Source organism: Cupressus sempervirens, chromosome 10, assembly GCF_028749045.1.
Source record: "Cupressus sempervirens isolate cs-2001-9-10 chromosome 10, ASM2874904v1, whole genome shotgun sequence".
Classification (NCBI taxonomy): Eukaryota; Viridiplantae; Streptophyta; class Pinopsida; order Cupressales; family Cupressaceae; genus Cupressus; species Cupressus sempervirens.
In genome coordinates, this window is record NC_143127.1 from 795,222,666 (window position 1) to 795,242,818 (window position 20,153).

Here is a 20,153-nt window from a genome sequence, read left to right on the forward strand (position 1 = left end):
CAACCCCTTCTACTATATAACACTATGTTTCCACAATATCAATTTGTATTTTTGTATATGTATGTATGTATATTTATGAATATATATACATAGACACACACACACATGTATATATAGTGTACACATGCACATGCACATGCATAACATACATACATACATACATACATACACACATCTATATACATACATACATACATACATACATACATACATACATACATATATACATACATATATATATATATATACATACATACATATATATATACACATACATACATATATATATATATACATACATACATACAGACATACATACATACATATGCATACATACATACATACATATGTGTGTGTGTGTGTGTGTGTGTGTGTGTATCCACATACATATATATATATATATATACATACATACATATACATATATATATATACATACATACATATACATATATATATATACATACATACATATACATATATATATATACATACATACATATACATATATATATATACATACATACATATACATATATATATGTATATATATACATACATATATATATATATGTATATATATACATAAATACATATATGTATGTATGTATATATATATACATCTATATATATACATATATATATATATATACATACATACATATACATATATATATATACATACATACATATATATATATGTATATATATACATACATACATATATATGTATGTATCTATATATGTATATGTATGTATGTATATATATATATATATATATGTGTATATATATGTATATGTATGTATATGTATATATATAGATATATATAGATATATATATATAATTTGAATATTTGGAAGAGAGTACAAGTACAAACACCAAGCATGATAAATTGTTAGTCCCTACCTTACAACACAATATTTAAGTTTTCAATTGTATTTTTTGTACTAATTTAGATTTTGATTATGTGTCGTAACAATTTAAACAAAGATTTTTTTCATTTTCCTATTAAAATAATTTTAATTTTTTTTTTTAAAAAAATTATTTTTATTCACTCAATTATTTTTACCCCAGTGGTTTTTATAATTTTTTATTCAAGAAAATATGCATTAACTTTTGGAGTGATGTCAAAAAGTGGAAATGGTGATAACATGTAGAAACTTGTGAAAAGTGAGGGATATTATTATGTAGAGAATTGTACATGGCTTCTGCATGTTATTTTAACATTCATTGAATCAACCTATATCATGTTGATGCCATAGAGGAGGGTCCATTCTTTCTTATAGTTTTATTATTATAGATATTGTTTCTTAAAATTTCTATTTTTGATTTCTATTTTAATGTATAGTTGTTAGGTCCTCTCTTCGTTGTTAAAAAAAATCCTCATCATATTGTTATTCTCAACCTATTTTTTCTAATTCTTAAGCTACTATTGATTTAGGATCCATGATTTGTTTTGATAATTTATAACATAAAATAGTTTTCTAACTTATCCTATAATAGAACAATGTCAACCTCTTTTCAAGTTCTTTATGTTGAATCTATGTGTGCCTATTATTACATCTCAATAGTTCCATTTGTTAAGGTGTGATCTTTTAGAGTCCCTAGTATAGTAAAATATGTTTCCCTTTCTATTCAATTCAAAAGAAATTTGTATAGTTTGAATCTATCTCTAATTTAGGGCATCTCGCATAAGAAATTTTTATTTCCAATTTGCTCATCTCACTTGTATATAATCAACTATTTAACTTGTTCTTATAAATAGAATTCCGGTTTAGGGTTATTTCTCTATCACCAAAGCCTAAAAATGTGTTTCAGTATAGCTTATGATTTAACAAGTGTATGTAATGAAATTCATCTATTATACAAGTAACTATCAAATGGCTATAGTAGAATACAAGCTTCAGGCATAATGTGTACCTTTTCTTTATTCCTACAATATTTTGGATCACTTTTAAAGTTTTTCTTTGACCTATTTTATTATAGAACCCTTCAATGGTAAGTGAAATTCTTCTCCTTGAATTATGTGAGGATTGAATAAGAGTTAAAGAGGAAAAATAGGGTTTGTATATGTGTACCAATGGTTTCTATTTCTAGTACTCTACCTACATCCATTCTTTGTGTCGATAAGGGATGTTTTTCTTTTTGTTTTGAATAGGGTTATCTTCCCACAAATGCATGTCACAAACTTGTCTTAAGATGAACCTAATCCATTTCCCTTGGGAATCACTCAGTATATGTAAGATATGTATTAACCCTTTGGTTTTCAAATGCTTGTGCTTGGGTTTCAAGATCCCATGCATACAAAATTCATCAAATGCCTAGTTCATCTCTAGGGGTCCTAGCTCTTGTATAGAATAGTGCTAAAATGATGAATGTAATGGATTAAAAGTACCATGGGAGGAATTTGTAGCTACACTCGAATAGGACCAAGTTCCTCTATAATGGTTGGACTCAACTTGAATGAGGGTGCTTTGCAATCGACTTCTCAAACAAACATTTCCAAATACATCTTAGTTTCTTTGCTAGAAAGTGTCATTATTTCTTGGAAAATCCTTAAACATGATATTAAACTTCAATAATGATAGCTTTGAAGTGCTCGAGGGCTCTAGAATTCTCTTAGCTCTTAACTCTTGAAATTCATGGTGAAGCAATTCAATTAATTTGTTCCTTTCAACAAAATCTAGTCTTCAAGTCATCATTAATAGATTGTACCAATGTTCACTTGGTGATAGGTTGACCTCCACTTGGATAAGTATTTAATCTCTTGGGAGATACCTTTGACTTGATAAGGAATCTTCATTTGGTAGGAACTTCAACTCAACAAGAACCTCAAACTCGGTAAGAACTATCATCACTTGGTATGATCACGATACTTGGTAAATTCACCAATTTGACATCTGCATTCAAAACATGGAAATTTTATGCAACACAACCTTTCTCGGTAAGGTCTTATGACACAACCTTGCTTGATAAGGTCTTGTGACCTGACCTTGCTTGGTAAGGTCTTTAGCTATCATCTCAACTTGGTGATCCTTATTATGAATTTGGTATGCTCATATGGATCTTCTACTTGGTAATTGGAACTAACGTTAAATATCTCCTTATGAATCATAGTTCCACTAATTTCCATAAGTAACTAGCTTGAGATAGTTGAGTCACCCAATTCATTGATTATTAAGAGATTTGTAATGAGACTATTATGTCCACCTTGTTAAAGGATTTGACTGATGCACTTGTCACGATGAATCAATGGTTGATCTATGATCTATAACTTTGTTTACTAAATGAGAATCCTTTGAATAACAATGATCACCTAACTATTATAGATAAGTGTTATATTTTTCTTATACTTCTTGTAGCCTTCTTTAATTAGCACTCATCACTAAACAATTTTTTTTAATCTCTCTCTTATTAATGTATTGGGTCATTCTTATCATCCTAACTTCTACAATCTAAAACAAAACAAGGTTTTCCAAGATGATCCCATGAAAACAATTATAATATGTTACACTTTGAAACACTTCTATATGATAATTGAAAGGTACTTCTAATAGCTAAAAATTTACTTCATTGGAAGTGATTATGCTAGGTCTTTGAGGCTTAGCATATTTTTTCATTTATCTAACTCACTTTCCCATCTGCAACTTATGCATTAATTTCTATCTCTTATTTAACTTTCTAGTCAACATTTCTTATGAGATCTTACATATGAAACTTTTACACTAACCTTATTCATGAGACAGTGCAATGCTATAATTAAACTTTTATTGTTTCCCATAAGTGATCTTCTCTATTGATGACTCATTCTATAGTTGAACTTTGTTCAATGCAAATTTTGTATCTAAATTCTAGATGTTCCAATGGTATAATCAAGGAAAAAATGAACATGACTTGAATTAACTATATGATTTCAAGCCATAGGTGAAATTGGTAACATTTCTAGTGGCTTCTTCTACATTATTCGCTACTATGTATATTGACTTGTTTCGTCAATTCATCCTTTGGGAATTGTGATACCACTCTGATGCAACTTAATTTGAACATTGGCTATGGTGTAGTTATCATATGCTAACTTGTTAGAACATCTATTCACATGAGTGTGATAGTAATATTGCACAAAAGGAAGAATGGAACATAGGTTTCATGAGATCTTATAAAAAAGAATTCATAAATCCCTTCTCCTAGCTAGTAGTGATGGACATTAGTATTGACCAAGGCTATGGGAGAAATGCTAAATAACAATGGGGAAAAGTTTCCTATGGGGAAGAGAGCACTTAGACAAATCCATTGAAGGCTTACTAACAACTATGTTTAATCCAAAATGCAAGATATTGTAAAAATATTTATTTCATGCAGTAATTATTGCATCTATTAATATAATATCGCAAAGACTTTTGGAATTTTAGGTAACCTAAAATTTAAAACATTTTAGAGCCTTAATAAAAAAAACAATAATGTTGATAATAATTTTTCTCAAATTTTGTTCTCTTTAAAATAACATTTTTATTTCATTTAGTAATTATTGCAACTATTAATATAATATTGATAATATTTTTAATCTAATTTTCTTCAATTTTTGTTCACCAAGTACATCAACCTGAACGAGAAGGGCGCGGTGATGAGACTGACTCGTTGGAGCAGCGAGTGCAGCGTGTCCATGTCTTCGAGCGACACATCGAAAGGGAGCGATCTGGCGGAGGCATTCAAGAGAATGCTCCCAAGCATCCGTCCTTATCTGATGAGGGGCCACGAGTGGGTTGCTGTGTCGATCCACAAGGACTGGATGGATTGCTACGTGAGGAAGCCATACAACGGAGAGGAGACCCCCCTGCAGCCTACAATATTCTTTCCGATGGTCCGGGAAGCAGCGTAACCGACTGTGCGACCCAGCCGACCATGTTACTCTCCCACAACTCTGCCCTCGCTTTCAATCAGATGCGCCCTGGAGATTCTCTTCTCTCTCCCGACGGCAAATATAAGCTCACCATCCCTCAGTCGGGTCGCGTAATGGCATCCTGCGTGCTCAACTTGGAGGACCAAAATGGTAATATACTCTAGCAAAGCGGCCCTAATCGTCCCGTGCCTCAGAACGATTGTACTTTCGCCTTCCGCACCGACGGGACACTGGAATTGTGGAACAGCAAGTACAACCGCATCTGGTTCACGGATTGTACTTGCGCTTCTGTGACCAAATGCGCTGGAGCTTCGTCCTTGGCCTTAAGGATGGAGATTTCAAGCTCTAGACGAGCCTCGATAACCACCTCAGCTCTTACTAGTCCGCTAGACCCTCCAGCTAGCCACCGCACTCTGCCGCCTCTTCGCTGAACGGATCAAGCTGCGCTCAACTCAGCTTTCCCTTATCTAAATAAATAAATAAACAGTTGTCGTCGTGTTTGCCTTGCAATATCCTAATTTCTCTCAGTATCGGTTTTTTCACTAGCTCTATATCTCTCACCACCCTAACGGTTTTCCATCGTTTTTGGAATGTAAATGCACATCACACTTCACACACTCACTACATCACAGGCTCACTATTTAGTTGAAAACTAAGTTAACTTTGAATATTTAACACTTTTAGCTTAAAAATCAAGTCTTAATGTGTGATGTTTAAGCCATCCTTAAATGTTTGAAAACATGAATTACTTTATGCTCAAGCAATATAAATACACAAGAGCTATGATGCGGTTAGTGTTTCTATTCATTCTATGTTTAAAACTTTAAGTTCAAAATGAATGATAAAACAAAACAAAATATATTGATTGAAATTGAAAAAAATTAAAATTATCAGATGACTTTGGCTCAAGATATAGATCAAGTTTAAATGAATTACTAAGGATTATGTTCAAAATAATTTAGATACGAAAGTATAGTGAGTGAAATTGAAAATACAAAATGTATAAAATTATTAATAAATGATAAATTGAAATGTAAAAATCAATCTGTATTTAGCATAACAACCATAGTTCAAGCAAGGAGGCTCATGTCATAAACACTTCAAAATTAAAAAACTGAGGTAGATCACATAGAGCTCAAAGGTAGAGAACATAGACTAAAATCATTCAGATTACAATATATTAATGGAAAATGGGCATGGAAAATTTACAAAAACCATTGCTAAATTTAGGTAGCATAAAATTGAGAAAATGTATTTTGATTTCAAGGTGAAGTTGTAAAATTAATTTAGTTAAACCTAGTAAACAATTTATGAAGTCTAGAGAAAATAATTAGTGAAAGTTACAGTTAAATATAGTGGTAAGTATGAATGCAATGTAGATGAAGAAAATGTTTCGCATCCTATTCAAATGAAAATGGGAAACTATATCTTCACATCATTGTAATGTTAGTGGATTTTCATTAAGTAGATATAGGGAAGAAAAAAACTAATCTAATTGAAGTTTCGTATATTTTAGAAGAAGAAAAATCGATGTGGTCCATTGATGGATTGTAATGCTAATGGATGATCTCTTCTTATCTATTTAGATGGAGGAAAGATGCCAAATAAGCTAATGTTCAATGCATATCTTTTATTAGATTTTTTTCATTTTTCTTATGAGAATAGAATAAAATGATGTTTTTAGTTGGTGGGAACCTAGTTGTATAGGGATAAAAAGAACCCAAGATCATAGAAAATAAATAGTCTTCCAATAGAAAAGCTAAACTAGAATCTAGGTCTTTGCCACTCTATAACTTTGCCACCCTCAACCTCCTTCCTACCTCCATGCACTCTTAGTCCTGGGAAGGATGAATCACCCATCCACCTCTCCCTGCCCACTAGAACTAGCCCTCATTTGTCTAGATTTGTAGTAGGTCGCAAAATCTCAGGATGGTTGTTTCCTTCTTTAGTAGGAAACTTCTGGTCTGATGGAACCTGGAGTTATTCTTGACAATTATGCTTTTTTTGGCCCCAAACCCCTAGATGATACATTGATAATAGTAACACAAAAGTCAAACTTGTTGTAACCTACTGTTTGATCCAAGACTCCTAAGGATTTTGGTGTAAACAAACATTCTCGTTAGGACCCACTAAACATCTAATGTATTTACTTGATTCTATGGTGTATTTGATTTCCTCATGGTTTTCCTTGTGCCTTACTAGAAAGATGTCTCTTTCCGACATACAGTGGATATGGTTAGAAAATCATGCTCAAAAAAGTGGAAAATAATGATTTTTGCATCCATTTCTACGATGTTTGGGGCACTCTTAAATTGTTTAGTTTCATGGGTGAAAAGGACCAGGATTCAATCATGGCTGGATCTTACAACTTTCAAAAACAAAACTTGATGCTAGTGAAATGGAAACCACATTTGAATCCATAGAGTGACCTTTACATATCCACCCTGCTTTGGATATGCTTGCCTAGGCTCCCCTTCGAATTCTTGGATGAGTGTGTTTTCAAATGGATCTATGTTTTCTTAGACAAATGGGTTTCACTAGGATCTATGTGAATGTGGGAATGAATAGACCCCTGCCAACCATACAAGACCGGCTAATGTCTAAATGGATTACCTAGTCACAACTATTGGTTTATGAGAATTCTACTACTTTCTACCAAAAATATAACAACTTTGGCCATCTTTTTATTGAGTGCCTAAAGAGTCACAAACTCAAGAGCAAGGTCTCCTCTCTAGGCATGGAGGTGTTTGAAAGTTTGAAAATAACTAAAAGTGATGTTATGCCCAAAACCCAAGAAAACACAAAGTCTATAGGTTTTACCAAAACTTGTGTGGGGGATTCTTACCTAATGGAACCCCTTTAATTGATGACAATACCATAAGCCTTGTGAAAGTGAAGGATGTAGTGCAAGGTGATGGGACCACAAGTAATCTAACTAATTTAATGGACGTTACTACTCATGAAGAGGAGATTGTTGAAATGTGGATCCTATAAAAGTTGCATTTAGATGATGGTTTAGTGGACAAAGAAATGGTTATTGAGGGGGTTGTGAGGTATTGTAGTCTACCACTTGACTCTAGGGCTATCTCACCACTTGCAAATCAAACCCTTATAATTTCCCTCAAGGTATTGTTGAAGTATTTTCACCTACTTCTGAGGGCCCAAGACTTGATTTTGTTAGCAATGAAATTGAATGGATAGTTCCAAAGACAAAGATCAAAGGAGGGAATAGGGAAAATGTTGGATCAACATGTAAATTTAGTGCATGCCAAGTAAATAGTGAATGTCAAATCACTCATACGTTGAGTCACTCAAGTGTTGAGTAGATAGTATATGCTAAGTGATTGAGGAGCCGAGCAAGTAGTGCATGTTGAGTCATTCAAATGTCGAGTGACAACATTGAAGTCATAGTATGTGTCAAGTACCAGGGATTTCAGATGTCTAGGAACATAGTTTTGTCATAGTTATTTGTATTATCATAAACTACTATGTAAACCATTTTTGAGCCAACTTAAAGATTGAATTATGATATTTTGGTGATAAGGATGAATCTTAAGTTGGAATCCCTATGTATAACATGCACCCAATTAGGTAAAGGGAAGCTTTAATAGGAAATATGGATGAATCACAGTTGTTGATTCATACTTAACCCTAAGTCACCTAGGTCATCTTAAGAAGGACACACCCTAAACATCTTATGAGTGTGAAATCAAATGAATGAATGATTGAGGAGAGTTTTGCATGCACAAACTAGGACATTTATGGTGACCAAGGCATTATGATCTGAATGAAATTACATAATTAGTTAAAGTAGAATAGAGGAAGGAAGTAGTGAATAGTAGAGAGACATCTGATTAAGAAGGATAAAGTACACAAAAAATAGAGGTGATATGTCATCAAGCATAAGAGTGCTAATTGCAGGATCATTACTAAGACATTCTAATAGGTGAATCAATTAAATCTTATAACAGAGTAGTCCTAATAGGCTATATTGAAATCCTCTAACAAGGTTCTTACTTGATTATGAGTTGAAGTCCTTTTACCAAGCACATTTCTAATAGGGTGCTGAAATCCTTTAATACGGTGAGATCCAATAGTCTTTGTAAGCCTTTGATAGGTCAGACCTTTCACAAGGTAGACCATGGTTCATGATTAAACATTGTAACCTTCATTAGATACACTTTATTACTATAGTAGTGAATATTTGTGGGTGTCATCCCCACCCTAGTTTTACCTTCCCATTGGAGGATTTCTAGGTAATCATATCATGTTTCATATGTGTGAATGCTTACTTATTTACATGCTTTAGATGTATATTCTTTACATATCATTTCAGTTTACTTATTGAATATATGAGATGGATGTGTGGTGAATATTTAATGGGTCAATGAATAAACCCCTACCAACCATGGTGGAACTAAAGTCTAAATGGGTTACCCAGTCACAACTGTTGGTTTATGAGAATGTTACTCCTTTCTACCAGAAATCTAACAACTTTGGCCATCTTTTTGTTGAGTGCATGAAGTGTTACAAACTCAAGAGCAAAGTCTCCTCCCCAAGCATCGAGGTGGTTGAAAGTTTGAAAACAACTAAAAGGGATGTTGTGCCCAAAACCCAAGAAAACATAGAGACTATAGGTTTTACCAGTGGGGGATTCTTACTTGATGGAACCCCTTTAATTGATGGCAATACCATAGCCCTTGTAAAAGTGAACAATGCAGTGCAAGGTGAGGGGACCACAAGTAATCTAACTGATTTAATTGATGTTGCTACTCATGAAGAGGAGGAGATTGTTGAAATGTAGTTCCTAGAAAAATTGCATCTAGATGATGGTTTGGTGGAGAAAGAAATGGTTGTTGAAGGGGTTGTGAGCTACTCTAGTCTACCAATTGACTTTAGGGTTGTCTCACCACTCGCAAATGGAACCCTCATAGTTTCCCTTTAAGGTATTGCTCATGTATTTTCACCTATTTCTAAGGGCCCAAGACATGATTTCCTTAGCAATGAAATTGAATGGATGGTTCCAAAGACAAAGATCAAAGTAGGGAATAGGGTGGATGTTGGATCAACTACAAGGATTGTAAGATAGAGATCATATCGTACAATGTGTGAGGGTTTCATACCCCTAGGAAGTAATACAAAATCAAACAAAAGATCATTGAACTTAACTTTGATATGATTCTTTTGCAAGAAGTGAAAATGACTGAGCAAGTCTTCTTGATAGTAGATAATTATGTTCGACTAGGTGCTAAATATACTTATAATGATGATAATGAAGCTTTTGGTGGCATTAATATGATGTGTTATCCTGATAGGTTTGTAGGTTTGGATATCTCCATCAACATCCATTTTGTTGCCACAAATTTGACCACCCAAAGTGGTAGTTGGACTATATTTAATTCCTATGCCCCCAACACTCATAATAGTAGGACTACTATCTAGAATGAGGCTACCACTATGGTTGATTCCATGAGACAAGGAAATTTTTCATGTATGGGTGAATTTAACACCCCATTGTACCGACCCCATTATACCCTTTGGAGAAATTGGTAGGATTGGATTATTTTTTGGATAGTATGTAGGACTTGGAGGATTTTTTAGAAGAAATGATCTGATAGATATTGATCTCTAGGGTTCTACCTTCAGTTGACCTCTAATAATAGATAGGAGAAAAACTTGATTTATGTTAGGTTTCATATGGCTTTAATCTCTTTTGGATGGGACATTCTCGAGCACACCTTCCTAAAGGCATATTCGAGAATCATTTTGGATCATTCTATGATGCTTCTCTCCTAGACACAAAGTTTAACCAAATGAAGGCCTTTTAGGTATGAGATCATGTGGGACTGACATAATGAATTCAAAGACTATATTGCATGATGCTGAAAGGATCTGGTTATAGGCACGACCATTTTTTTTATTGCTAGAAAAATTGCTAGAATCTAAAAGGAGGTGAGAGCATGAAGAAAATCCTCATTTGTGAATTTATGCAAAGAAAAGATTGTTACTAAAAAGAATTTGAAAGCTCTCCAAAATCAACTTGCACAAAGAAATACATACGCTAGGCAGCAATAGGAGGAGAGGGAGTGTAGAGATCAATGGAAAACCCTTCTAAATAGGGATGAAGTCTTCTAGAAATAGATATCTAGGGTACAATGGTTGGAGGGAAATAGAAACACAACATTCTTTCAAATATCAGCCTCAATAAGAAAATATAGAAAAACTAACATCATGTAGATGGATGATAATGACCATGAGTTCATTGAAATGGAATAGATAGAAGATAAAGTCAATTACTATTTCCAAGAAATGTACAACCCCCCAACTGCCTAGGTTAATAGTAACTTACAAAGTGATATCCTCAAGTCATTTCAACAAGTGATCAATGACCATATGAATGACAAAATGACGAGCAAGATCAAAGAAGAGTAAGTCAGAATGACTATTTCTAGTAGGAATCAATATAAATAGCCTAGTCCCAATTGGTTTCCTCCTACTTTCTTCAAGGAATTCTAGAACATTGTTAAGCATGACATCATCCATGTTGCTCATGAGTTTTTTAGGATGGGCAAGCTACTGAAGGAACTCAACCAAACCTTCATTATTTTTATCCCTAAGACTAATGAACATCAGAGGTCAAAAGACTTTAGATCCATTAGCCTTTGTAACATAATTTATAAAGTTATGGTGAATCACATCAAGCCCATCCTAGAAAAATTCATTCACACCTATCAGAATGATTTTGTGCCTAGAAGGAAGATTCTTGATGTGGTTATAACCACCCATGAGGTAATACACCATATGGAAAGATCTAAGAACCTAGGTATGGCCCTTAAACTAGATATTTCTAAAGCCTTTGATAAGGTTAGGAGTGATTTCCTATTTAATATTCTTTCCAAACTCAACTTTAATTAGAAGGTTAATAGTATTATAAAAAATGGTTTAACCTTTGTTACCTTCTTAGTGATCATTGATGGAGCCCCTTGAAATTTCTTCTCTACCTCCCAAGATCTTTGTCAAGGTGACCCTCTATCTCCCTACATTTTTATTATTGTAGTAGAAGTTTGAAGAAAAAAATTAGTTTCTTTGACTAACTCTGGCAAAATAAAGGGCATTAAACCTGCCCCCTAGTACCCCCCACAAATCATCTATCAATTTTTGGATATTACACTCTTATAAAGTATCTTCTCCATCCATGAAGCTAGACAATGAAAAGACATCCTGAAATAGTATGTGCTTCTCTCTCATCAATGCATAAATTACTAGAAAAGGAAAGATTTTTTTCTTTAACATCATTGACAGTTTGAGAGAAAAGGTGACAGGTACTCTTTGTTCCCAAGAGGCATCCTTCCTAGATAGTTATCTTGGTCTACCACTTACAATAAACGAAGTCCCCAATCAATATTGGAATGGCCTCGTTGAATGCTTCTAACGAAAGCTAATGGAATGGAAAGGAAAAATCTTGAGCAATGACGTTAAACTCTAGTTTTTCTCTATCTCCCTATAGGGCATCCCAGTGTATTTCCTCTTCATCTTCAAAATCTTGGGTAGATTCAAAGAGATTCTTGAGAAAGCATAGCATAATCTTTTATGGTTCAATATTGAAGAGAAGTCTATAATGAATTTGGTTAGCTAGGAGAGAGTTTGTCAATTGAAAGCTCTTAGAGGTTTCAATTTAAGAAGAATATCATTGTACTCTTGCCTTTCATATCGATGGGACACTAAAATTGTGGAACAACAAGTACAATTGCATCTAGTTGACAAATAGTGCTTGTGCTTTTGTGACCAAATGCATTGGAGCTTCATTCTTGGCCTTGAAGGATGAAGATTTCAAGCTCTACAAGAGCCTCGATGACCACCTCAGCTCTTACTACTCTGCTAGACCCTCCAACTAGCCAAATAGATCAAGTTGCACTCAACTCAGCTTTCCCTTATCTAAATAAAAAAATAAAAAAGTTTCATATTTTCCTTGCAATATCTTAATTTCTCTCCATATCGATCCTATTATGTAGCTTCATATCTCTCACCACTATAATGATTTTCCATCATTTTTTGGGGCATAAATGCACATCACAAATTACACACTCACTACATCACACACTCACTATGGAAAACATAAAGGTTGGAAAAGCAAGTCAATTTTGAGTAATTAACACTTTTAGCTTAAGAATAAACTCTTAATATGCGATGTTTAAGCTATCCTTACATTCTTCAACATAAATTCATCTTTAATAAATATAGTGAAATATAAAATTGTATTACAAATATATATGTAATACATAAATTACTTTATGCTCAAGCAATATAAATACACAAGAGCTATGGTGAGGTTAGTGCTTTTATTTATTCTATGTTAAAAACTTTAAGTTCAAAATGAATGATCAAAAAAAACAAAATATATTGATTTAAATTGAAAAAAAAAATTATCAGATGATTTTGGCTCAAGATATACATCAAGTTTAAAATGAATTTTTGAGGATTATGTTCAAAATAATTGAGGTAGGAAAGTATAGTGAGTGAAATTGAAACTAGAAGATGTATAAAATTATCAATAAATTATTTGTTGCAACAACATCATCAAGTAATCAAAATGTAAAAATTGATCTATATTTAGCAAAATTCTTCATCAAATACATCCATAGGTCCAGCAAGGAGTCTCAAATCATAAACACTTCAAAGTTAAAATAATTAGGGTAGATCACGGAGAGCTCAAATGTAGAGAACATAGATTAAAATCATACAGATTACACTATATCAATGGAAAATTTACAAAACCCATTTCTAAATCTAGGTAGTGTAAAATTAAGAAAATGTAGTTTGATTTCAAGGAAAAATTGTAAAATTAATTTAGTTGAACCTAGTAAATAATTTATGAAGTCTAGAGAAAATAATTAATGAAATTTGTAGTTAAATATAGTGGGAAGTATGAATGGAATGTAGATGAATAGAGCATTTTGCACCCCATTCAAATGAAAATGGGAAACTATATCTTCACATCATTGTAATTGTTAACTCCAGAATTTGCACCCTAAAACTAAGCACTAAAACACTTAGAAACTCTGGATAACAAGGGAACAATCATGAGTTTGTGGGTAAACTATAAAGGTGATTGAACCTCCGGATTCTAGGCCGGTTCCTATTTGATGTTCTATGATGCCTCACCTAAACTATTGAAAAAACTATAAACTTGTGAAGAAAAGTGATAGGAAGTACAGAATGAAATCTTTCTAAAACCTTAGAGGTGATGCACCTGGACAAGATAAGGGATTTTGATATTTCACCGACACAATGATAGGAATACTGACAACAATAAGATACAACTTTGACAAAAACCTCTGCATAACAGTGTTTCACAAGAAGGCTCAAATGAATAACACCAAAAAGATATAAACCACAATTGATATTATTTCCATTAAGATGCACAAATTATGACCTATGCATAAAAAATTTACTAACTCAAATAGATGTAGAAATGAGACATAAACTTAAAGGTTCTTTAGAAGAACACAAAAAATAAACATCAATCACCAATTTTGCACACAAAGAATGAGTCCCAAAGTAGATCTAGCTCGCTATATTATTCCTTCAAAGGCCAAAAACATCAGCTCCCAATGATACAATCCAGAAAAGATAAATGCAGAAGACCATAAAAATGGCACAATAGCTTTCTCTTTCTCCAAAACTGAACCCTTTTACAATCATAATACCTAAACTAAATACCAATCCCTTGGGGTCGAATCCATGACAAAAGGCTCTAAAAAAGGAAGCAAAACTCATCCAAATGAATGACAAGTGACTGATGAACTGTGCCAAGGCATAGAAGAACTTATGACTTACTCATGATTGCCCAGAAAACACTCCAGTTAGTCACGAGGACTCCGAATTACCATCACAAGTTCAATTTTGACACAACTATGAGTCCAAAAAAAATACTCCTTAAATGAATCGAAAACAATCAGTTAGAAATCCAAGTCTAAAATGCTCACTAAAACACTTGGCAACAAATTGCCAGCACTGTCAAATCACTCAAAGAGACTCCAGCTAACAACTTGAAACTAAAAGTCTAACCCTTGACATCTAGGTAATTAGAGTACTCACCTAGTTAAGTTAACTTCAACACGAAATTAACTTCACCCCATTTCACATTGCATCTTAAATTTATTATTAAATAATTGACTTATAATTGGTCAATTAAAACAATAATAATCACAATATACGTGCAATAATGAATAGAAACAATAAAAACTTAAGAATACACCTTAAATCATATTAAAACCAAAATATCAAACCAAAAAAGAAAGCATGACTTCAAAAAATCACTTTGTGGACCCAAAATTCCTTTAGAAAGGAATTAATTTGCAATGTTAAATCGCAAAAGGCAAAAAGGAAGTCTTCATTTGCTCATTTTTGAGCCCTAAAATGCAGACATATAGGGTTTTGAAACCCTCGCCGTACTGCTTACTTCCATGGATTGAGCCGACTCTGTTGGAGGCGAGTATGGTAGCTGGGCGTTGTTTTCTTGTTGTTTCCTTGCATTGAAATGGAGATCTGCATTTTGACTGGCGATTTCTTGCTATTTTGAGATTGTGACTGTGGAAGATGCCATGCTGAGGATACTTGCAGCATACACCTATGAGTACTGCCTTTTACTAATTGTGGCTTCAAGATGTAACTAAAGAAAACGTTTCCTTCTTTGCTTTCCATGGTATCTCTCTTGGCTGGAAATATCACTCGCATTTCACTTGCTATGTACATGTTCACTTGTGTTTGCTGTACCATTTTTGCTATCATTTTGATCAGATTTTGGAAGGAAAGAACCAAATGTTTTAGCTCCTATTTGTAGGTTTCATTTTGTTGTGAAACATCACTTATGGGGTTCGAGCACGGGCTTGTGACTCCCATGGCCATATTCATGACATGAAACTCATTTTCTTTTAGCATGTTTCCAATCCTTGTTCTTCAATAACAGTCCTGTTCACCATTTATCAATCATGCATACCGTATTTGTTGTCTGAAAATATATAATAGCATTTTAATTGACTGTTATTCTGTTCTGATATTTATCCATTATATTGATATCAGTGATAACCGTGCAATCATGGAAGTTTGATTATAGCATGCTGTTTTAAGGTTTTCATGTATTTGCTTAGATCCAATTGGATCTAACAACATTTCTTCACAATGCAGGACACAGGACACATAGAAGACTGAAGACGCGAGACAAGGCCAAGAACATGAAGATTCAAACAATGCATCTAATCAGTTCCTAAATGTAGAAGACCTCTTACAGGCAATGCATGGACCCTTATACCTCATCATGCATTAATCAAACTTTCTTCATTGCATATGCACTACAATATGTAATCTTCAAGGGACTCTTGTTTATTACATTCAATTTGAATGCACAATGTAATGATCACTGTGAATTTGCACTCTTGAGCATGATCAATACTTAGAGTACATAATCTGATAATGTAAATGCACTATAATGTTTAATTCATCTTCATAAGCTGAATAGTAATTTTGAAGAGGTGTGCCCTTATGTACTCTTTTGATGTTTATGGTTATCATTCTATATTTATATACTTCATTTTTTGTATCAAAACCATTCTGCAATTATAGGACAGCAACTGTTAAGTTCATACTGCAATTAAAAGGTGAAAGCAACTTACCAATTTAGTATGCAAACTAAATAGGTAACATTTTTGGCGACCTCTCAGGGGTGTTTGCCTGCTAAACAAATAGACCAGTTTTCTTTTGTAATCCATTGTGCACAGAATCTTTGAAACTTTGATAAAACTGAAACCTTCATAAACCTTGGAAAGCCTTTCCGTCTGTCAAAAAACTTATCCAGTAGCCTTTGATACCCATTGGGCATGGAGTCTGAAAATATACGTCATGAGAACTTAAACCTTAACATGACACGACCCTCTAAAGTTGCTAGTTGGGTTTGGGATGCATGAATAAAACTAAAGAGACCTAGACTCTGATTGAGTTGATTGATGCATATGGCCGAACTCAAGTAGCAACTTTAAGAGCTGAAACTTTCATAGTTGGTCATTTGATGTATGCATGGGTGAACATATGTATTGAATGAATGCATATGAATAGTAGATATGTGGGTATACATACATGTATGGTTGGCGGCATGACCCTAGAAGACCGCAACTCTATATGGATGTATATGCATGTGTGTACCTGATATGTATGCATTCAACACATACATTGATGTATGAATATGTGAGATGGACGAGTATGGAAATGCACACTAAACAACCCAAACTGGAAACCTGACTAACCTAAAACCTAAGGAAAACAGGAAACTAATCTAAGAAAGGAAACAACTGACATGTGTTTGGAAAACACTTTAGGAAAAACTTAAACTATTATGCAAATGCATTTATTGGAAACATGAAACCTAACCTAGCATACACAAGATTGGGCTGATAGATCATACCTCAAAGCATGGCTTGAGGTGTATCCCATTTACAGGGATAGGTAGAATATCTCCCTCCACGGTAGCAAGCTGAAATGAATTGTGCTCTTTACATTCAACTATCAAGAATGGGCCAGCCCACATATGATCAAACTTGTTATGGTGGCCTGGCCTGCTCTTCAAAACATCCCACTTCAGAACCAGATCACCCTCCTTAAATGACCTTGTTGTTGCTTTTCTGTCAAAAGTACGTTTAGCTTGCAGTTGCTGATACTCCATTGTTTGCAATGCTTTCCTTCTTTCTTCCTCCAATTCAGTTAATTTGGCATATCTTAGATTTAGAGGATCGTCTTTCTCAAACAATAGTAATTGATCAGCCAACTCAAGTGAAGGAAACTCAGTGGAAATAGGTAACCTTGCTTGTTTTCCATAGACCAGGACATAGGGAGAATTACAAAGAATTTGCTTGGGGGTAATTCTATCCAGCCATAAGGCTGATCTTAGCTTTGCATGCCAATCCTGCTTATTCTCTTCCAACATCCTTTTGATAATGCGCAGTAGATTCTTATTAGTACTTTCAGCCAAGCCATTACCCTGAGGGTAATAATTTGATGAAGTGTTCAGATAAATGCCATTTCTAAAACCCCACTCAGCTATTTTAGCCCCCACAAATGCTAAGGCATTATCAGAGATAATTGATTCTAGAACCCCAAAACGGGTGACCAATTCATCATAAAAGCTTAAAACAGAACCTTCATTGGCATCCCTTAGTGCAACAGCTTCTGTCCAGCGAGTAAAGTAATCCATGGCAGTTAGGATCCATTTGTGACCAGCACTGGAATTAGGATTTATAAGCTCCACAAAATCAATGCCCCACCTCATGAATGGCTGTTCAACCAAAATGGGCTACAAAGGCATAGCAGCCAACCTCTCTTTTCCTGCAAACACTGCACATTGCTTGCACTTTCTTGCCCAGGAATGGGCATCTTTGAACAAGTTGGGCCAAAAATACCCAGCCCTCATGATTTTATAAGCTATTGTTTTAGGTGAAAAGTGGCCACCTACTTCATGAAACTGCTCTAAAAACTTGCTGGTCTGATTATTATCAATACATCTAAGAAGAACACCATTCAAGTCCTTTCTGAACAATATATTGTCAATTAAAACATAGGGTATAGACTGTAACCTGAAGTATCTTCGCTTGGCTCTATCAAGCAGTGGAGGACACTCTCCTGTTCGTAAGAAATGGACTATTTCCTGCAACCAACTAGTTGTTTGTTCCTCTGCAACATTCTCATCACCATTAAACAACAAATTTTCATCATAAATAGCCAGAACATTATCTACCAGTATATTTCTTCCTTCTTTTCCTGAAATTTTAGATGAGTAATCTGCCATATGCTCACACAACCCTTTACCTCTCACCAGTTTTAGTAATTTTGATATCAACATCATATTCCATCACCTTAGTTATCCACCCAGCACGCTTCTCATTAATATCTCTACTAAGAAAGAAATCTTTGACACTAGGATGTGAGACCATTAGGTGTACCTTGTTGTTTGACAACAAATACCTGAACTTTTTGAGACTTTTAATGACTGCAAATGTATGTTTCTCCAAAAAACTGTAATGTTGTTCATAGTCTTCAAGCCCTTTGCTGTAAAAAGCAATAGGCTATTCATACCCTTTGTCATTTTTTTGTACTAGAATAGCTGAAATAGCATCAATAGATCCATATGCATATAAAATGAAGTCTTTGGAAAAATCAGGATTAACTAACGTTGGAGCTGATGATAGGGCTTCTTTTAACAACTGAAAACTTTGTTTACCTTCCCTAGTCCAAGGGAAAACTGCATTCCTTTTAAGCATTGTTGTGAGAGGCTTAAGTAAGGCAGTAATGTCAGGCATGAATCTTCTTACAAAGTTGATTTTTCCAATGAAACTTTGTAAACCTTTCGTATGACTGGGTAGGGGTAAATCCAGAATTGCTTTAACTCTTTCTGCATCAATTCTGATACCATCCTTTGAAATGATATGGCCCAAAAGCTTTCCCTCATGTACTAAAAAAACACACTTCTTGGGATTAAGTGAAATCCTGAATTGTCTGCACCTTTCAAAGACTTGCCTTAGATGAGCAAAATGTAAATCTGCATTCTTAGAAAAAATAGTAATATCATCTAGATATACAAGAACCATTTTATACAACAACCCTTTAAAAGACATATCCATTGCCCTTTGGAACGTGGCACCAGCGTTGGATAAGCCAAATGGCATTCTTTTGTAAGCCATGGTGTCCCATTTTGTAGTAAAGGTTGTCTTATATTGGTCATTGTTTTTAACCAATACCTGGTTATATCGTGTTAAACCATCTAGAAGTGAAAATCTCTCAGATCCAGCAACTACTTGTAGAATTTGTTCCATAGAAGGAAGTGGGTAATGATCTTTTAAAGAGGCTCTGTTAAGATCTCTAAAATCAACACATAGCCTAATCTCCCCATTCTTCTTCCTAATGGGAACAAGATTAGAAACCCAGCTGGTATGTTTGATTTCATATATAATACCCCCCTCAATAAGCTTGGTTAATTCTTTAAACATTAAAGGCTCTAGCTTTGGATTAAGAGGTCTCTATTTCTGCTTAACAAGCTTGGTGTTAGGAAGCAATTCAATTTTATGTTGGGCTGAATTTGTGTCAAAACCCTTCAAATCTAAGTACTCCCAAGAAAATACATCAGGAAACTCCTTATACAGTTCAATAAATTCAGACTTTTCTTGTTGTGTACAGACTTTACCGAGCTTGAGGAACTTACCATCAGCCACC

At 34.1% G+C, this 20,153-nt stretch overlaps 1 protein-coding gene across 1 annotated transcript; it reads right to left on the bottom strand.

Moving 5' to 3' along the window:
* Positions 1 to 18,240: 18,240 nt before the first annotated feature.
* Positions 18,241 to 18,732, bottom strand: LOC149536311 (uncharacterized). The gene has a single exon (XM_089806266.1). It carries the CDS (start codon positions 18,730 to 18,732, stop codon positions 18,241 to 18,243), a length of 492 nt encoding a protein of 163 aa, XP_089662392.1.
* Between the last annotated feature and the right edge of the window lie 1,421 nt (positions 18,733 to 20,153).

Bases quoted from the DNA above. Each gene is read 5' to 3' on its own strand.
- LOC149536311 (XM_089806266.1), bottom strand. From the start codon at position 18,732: ATGGCAGATTACTCATCTAAAATTTCAGGAAAAGAAGGAAGAAATATA.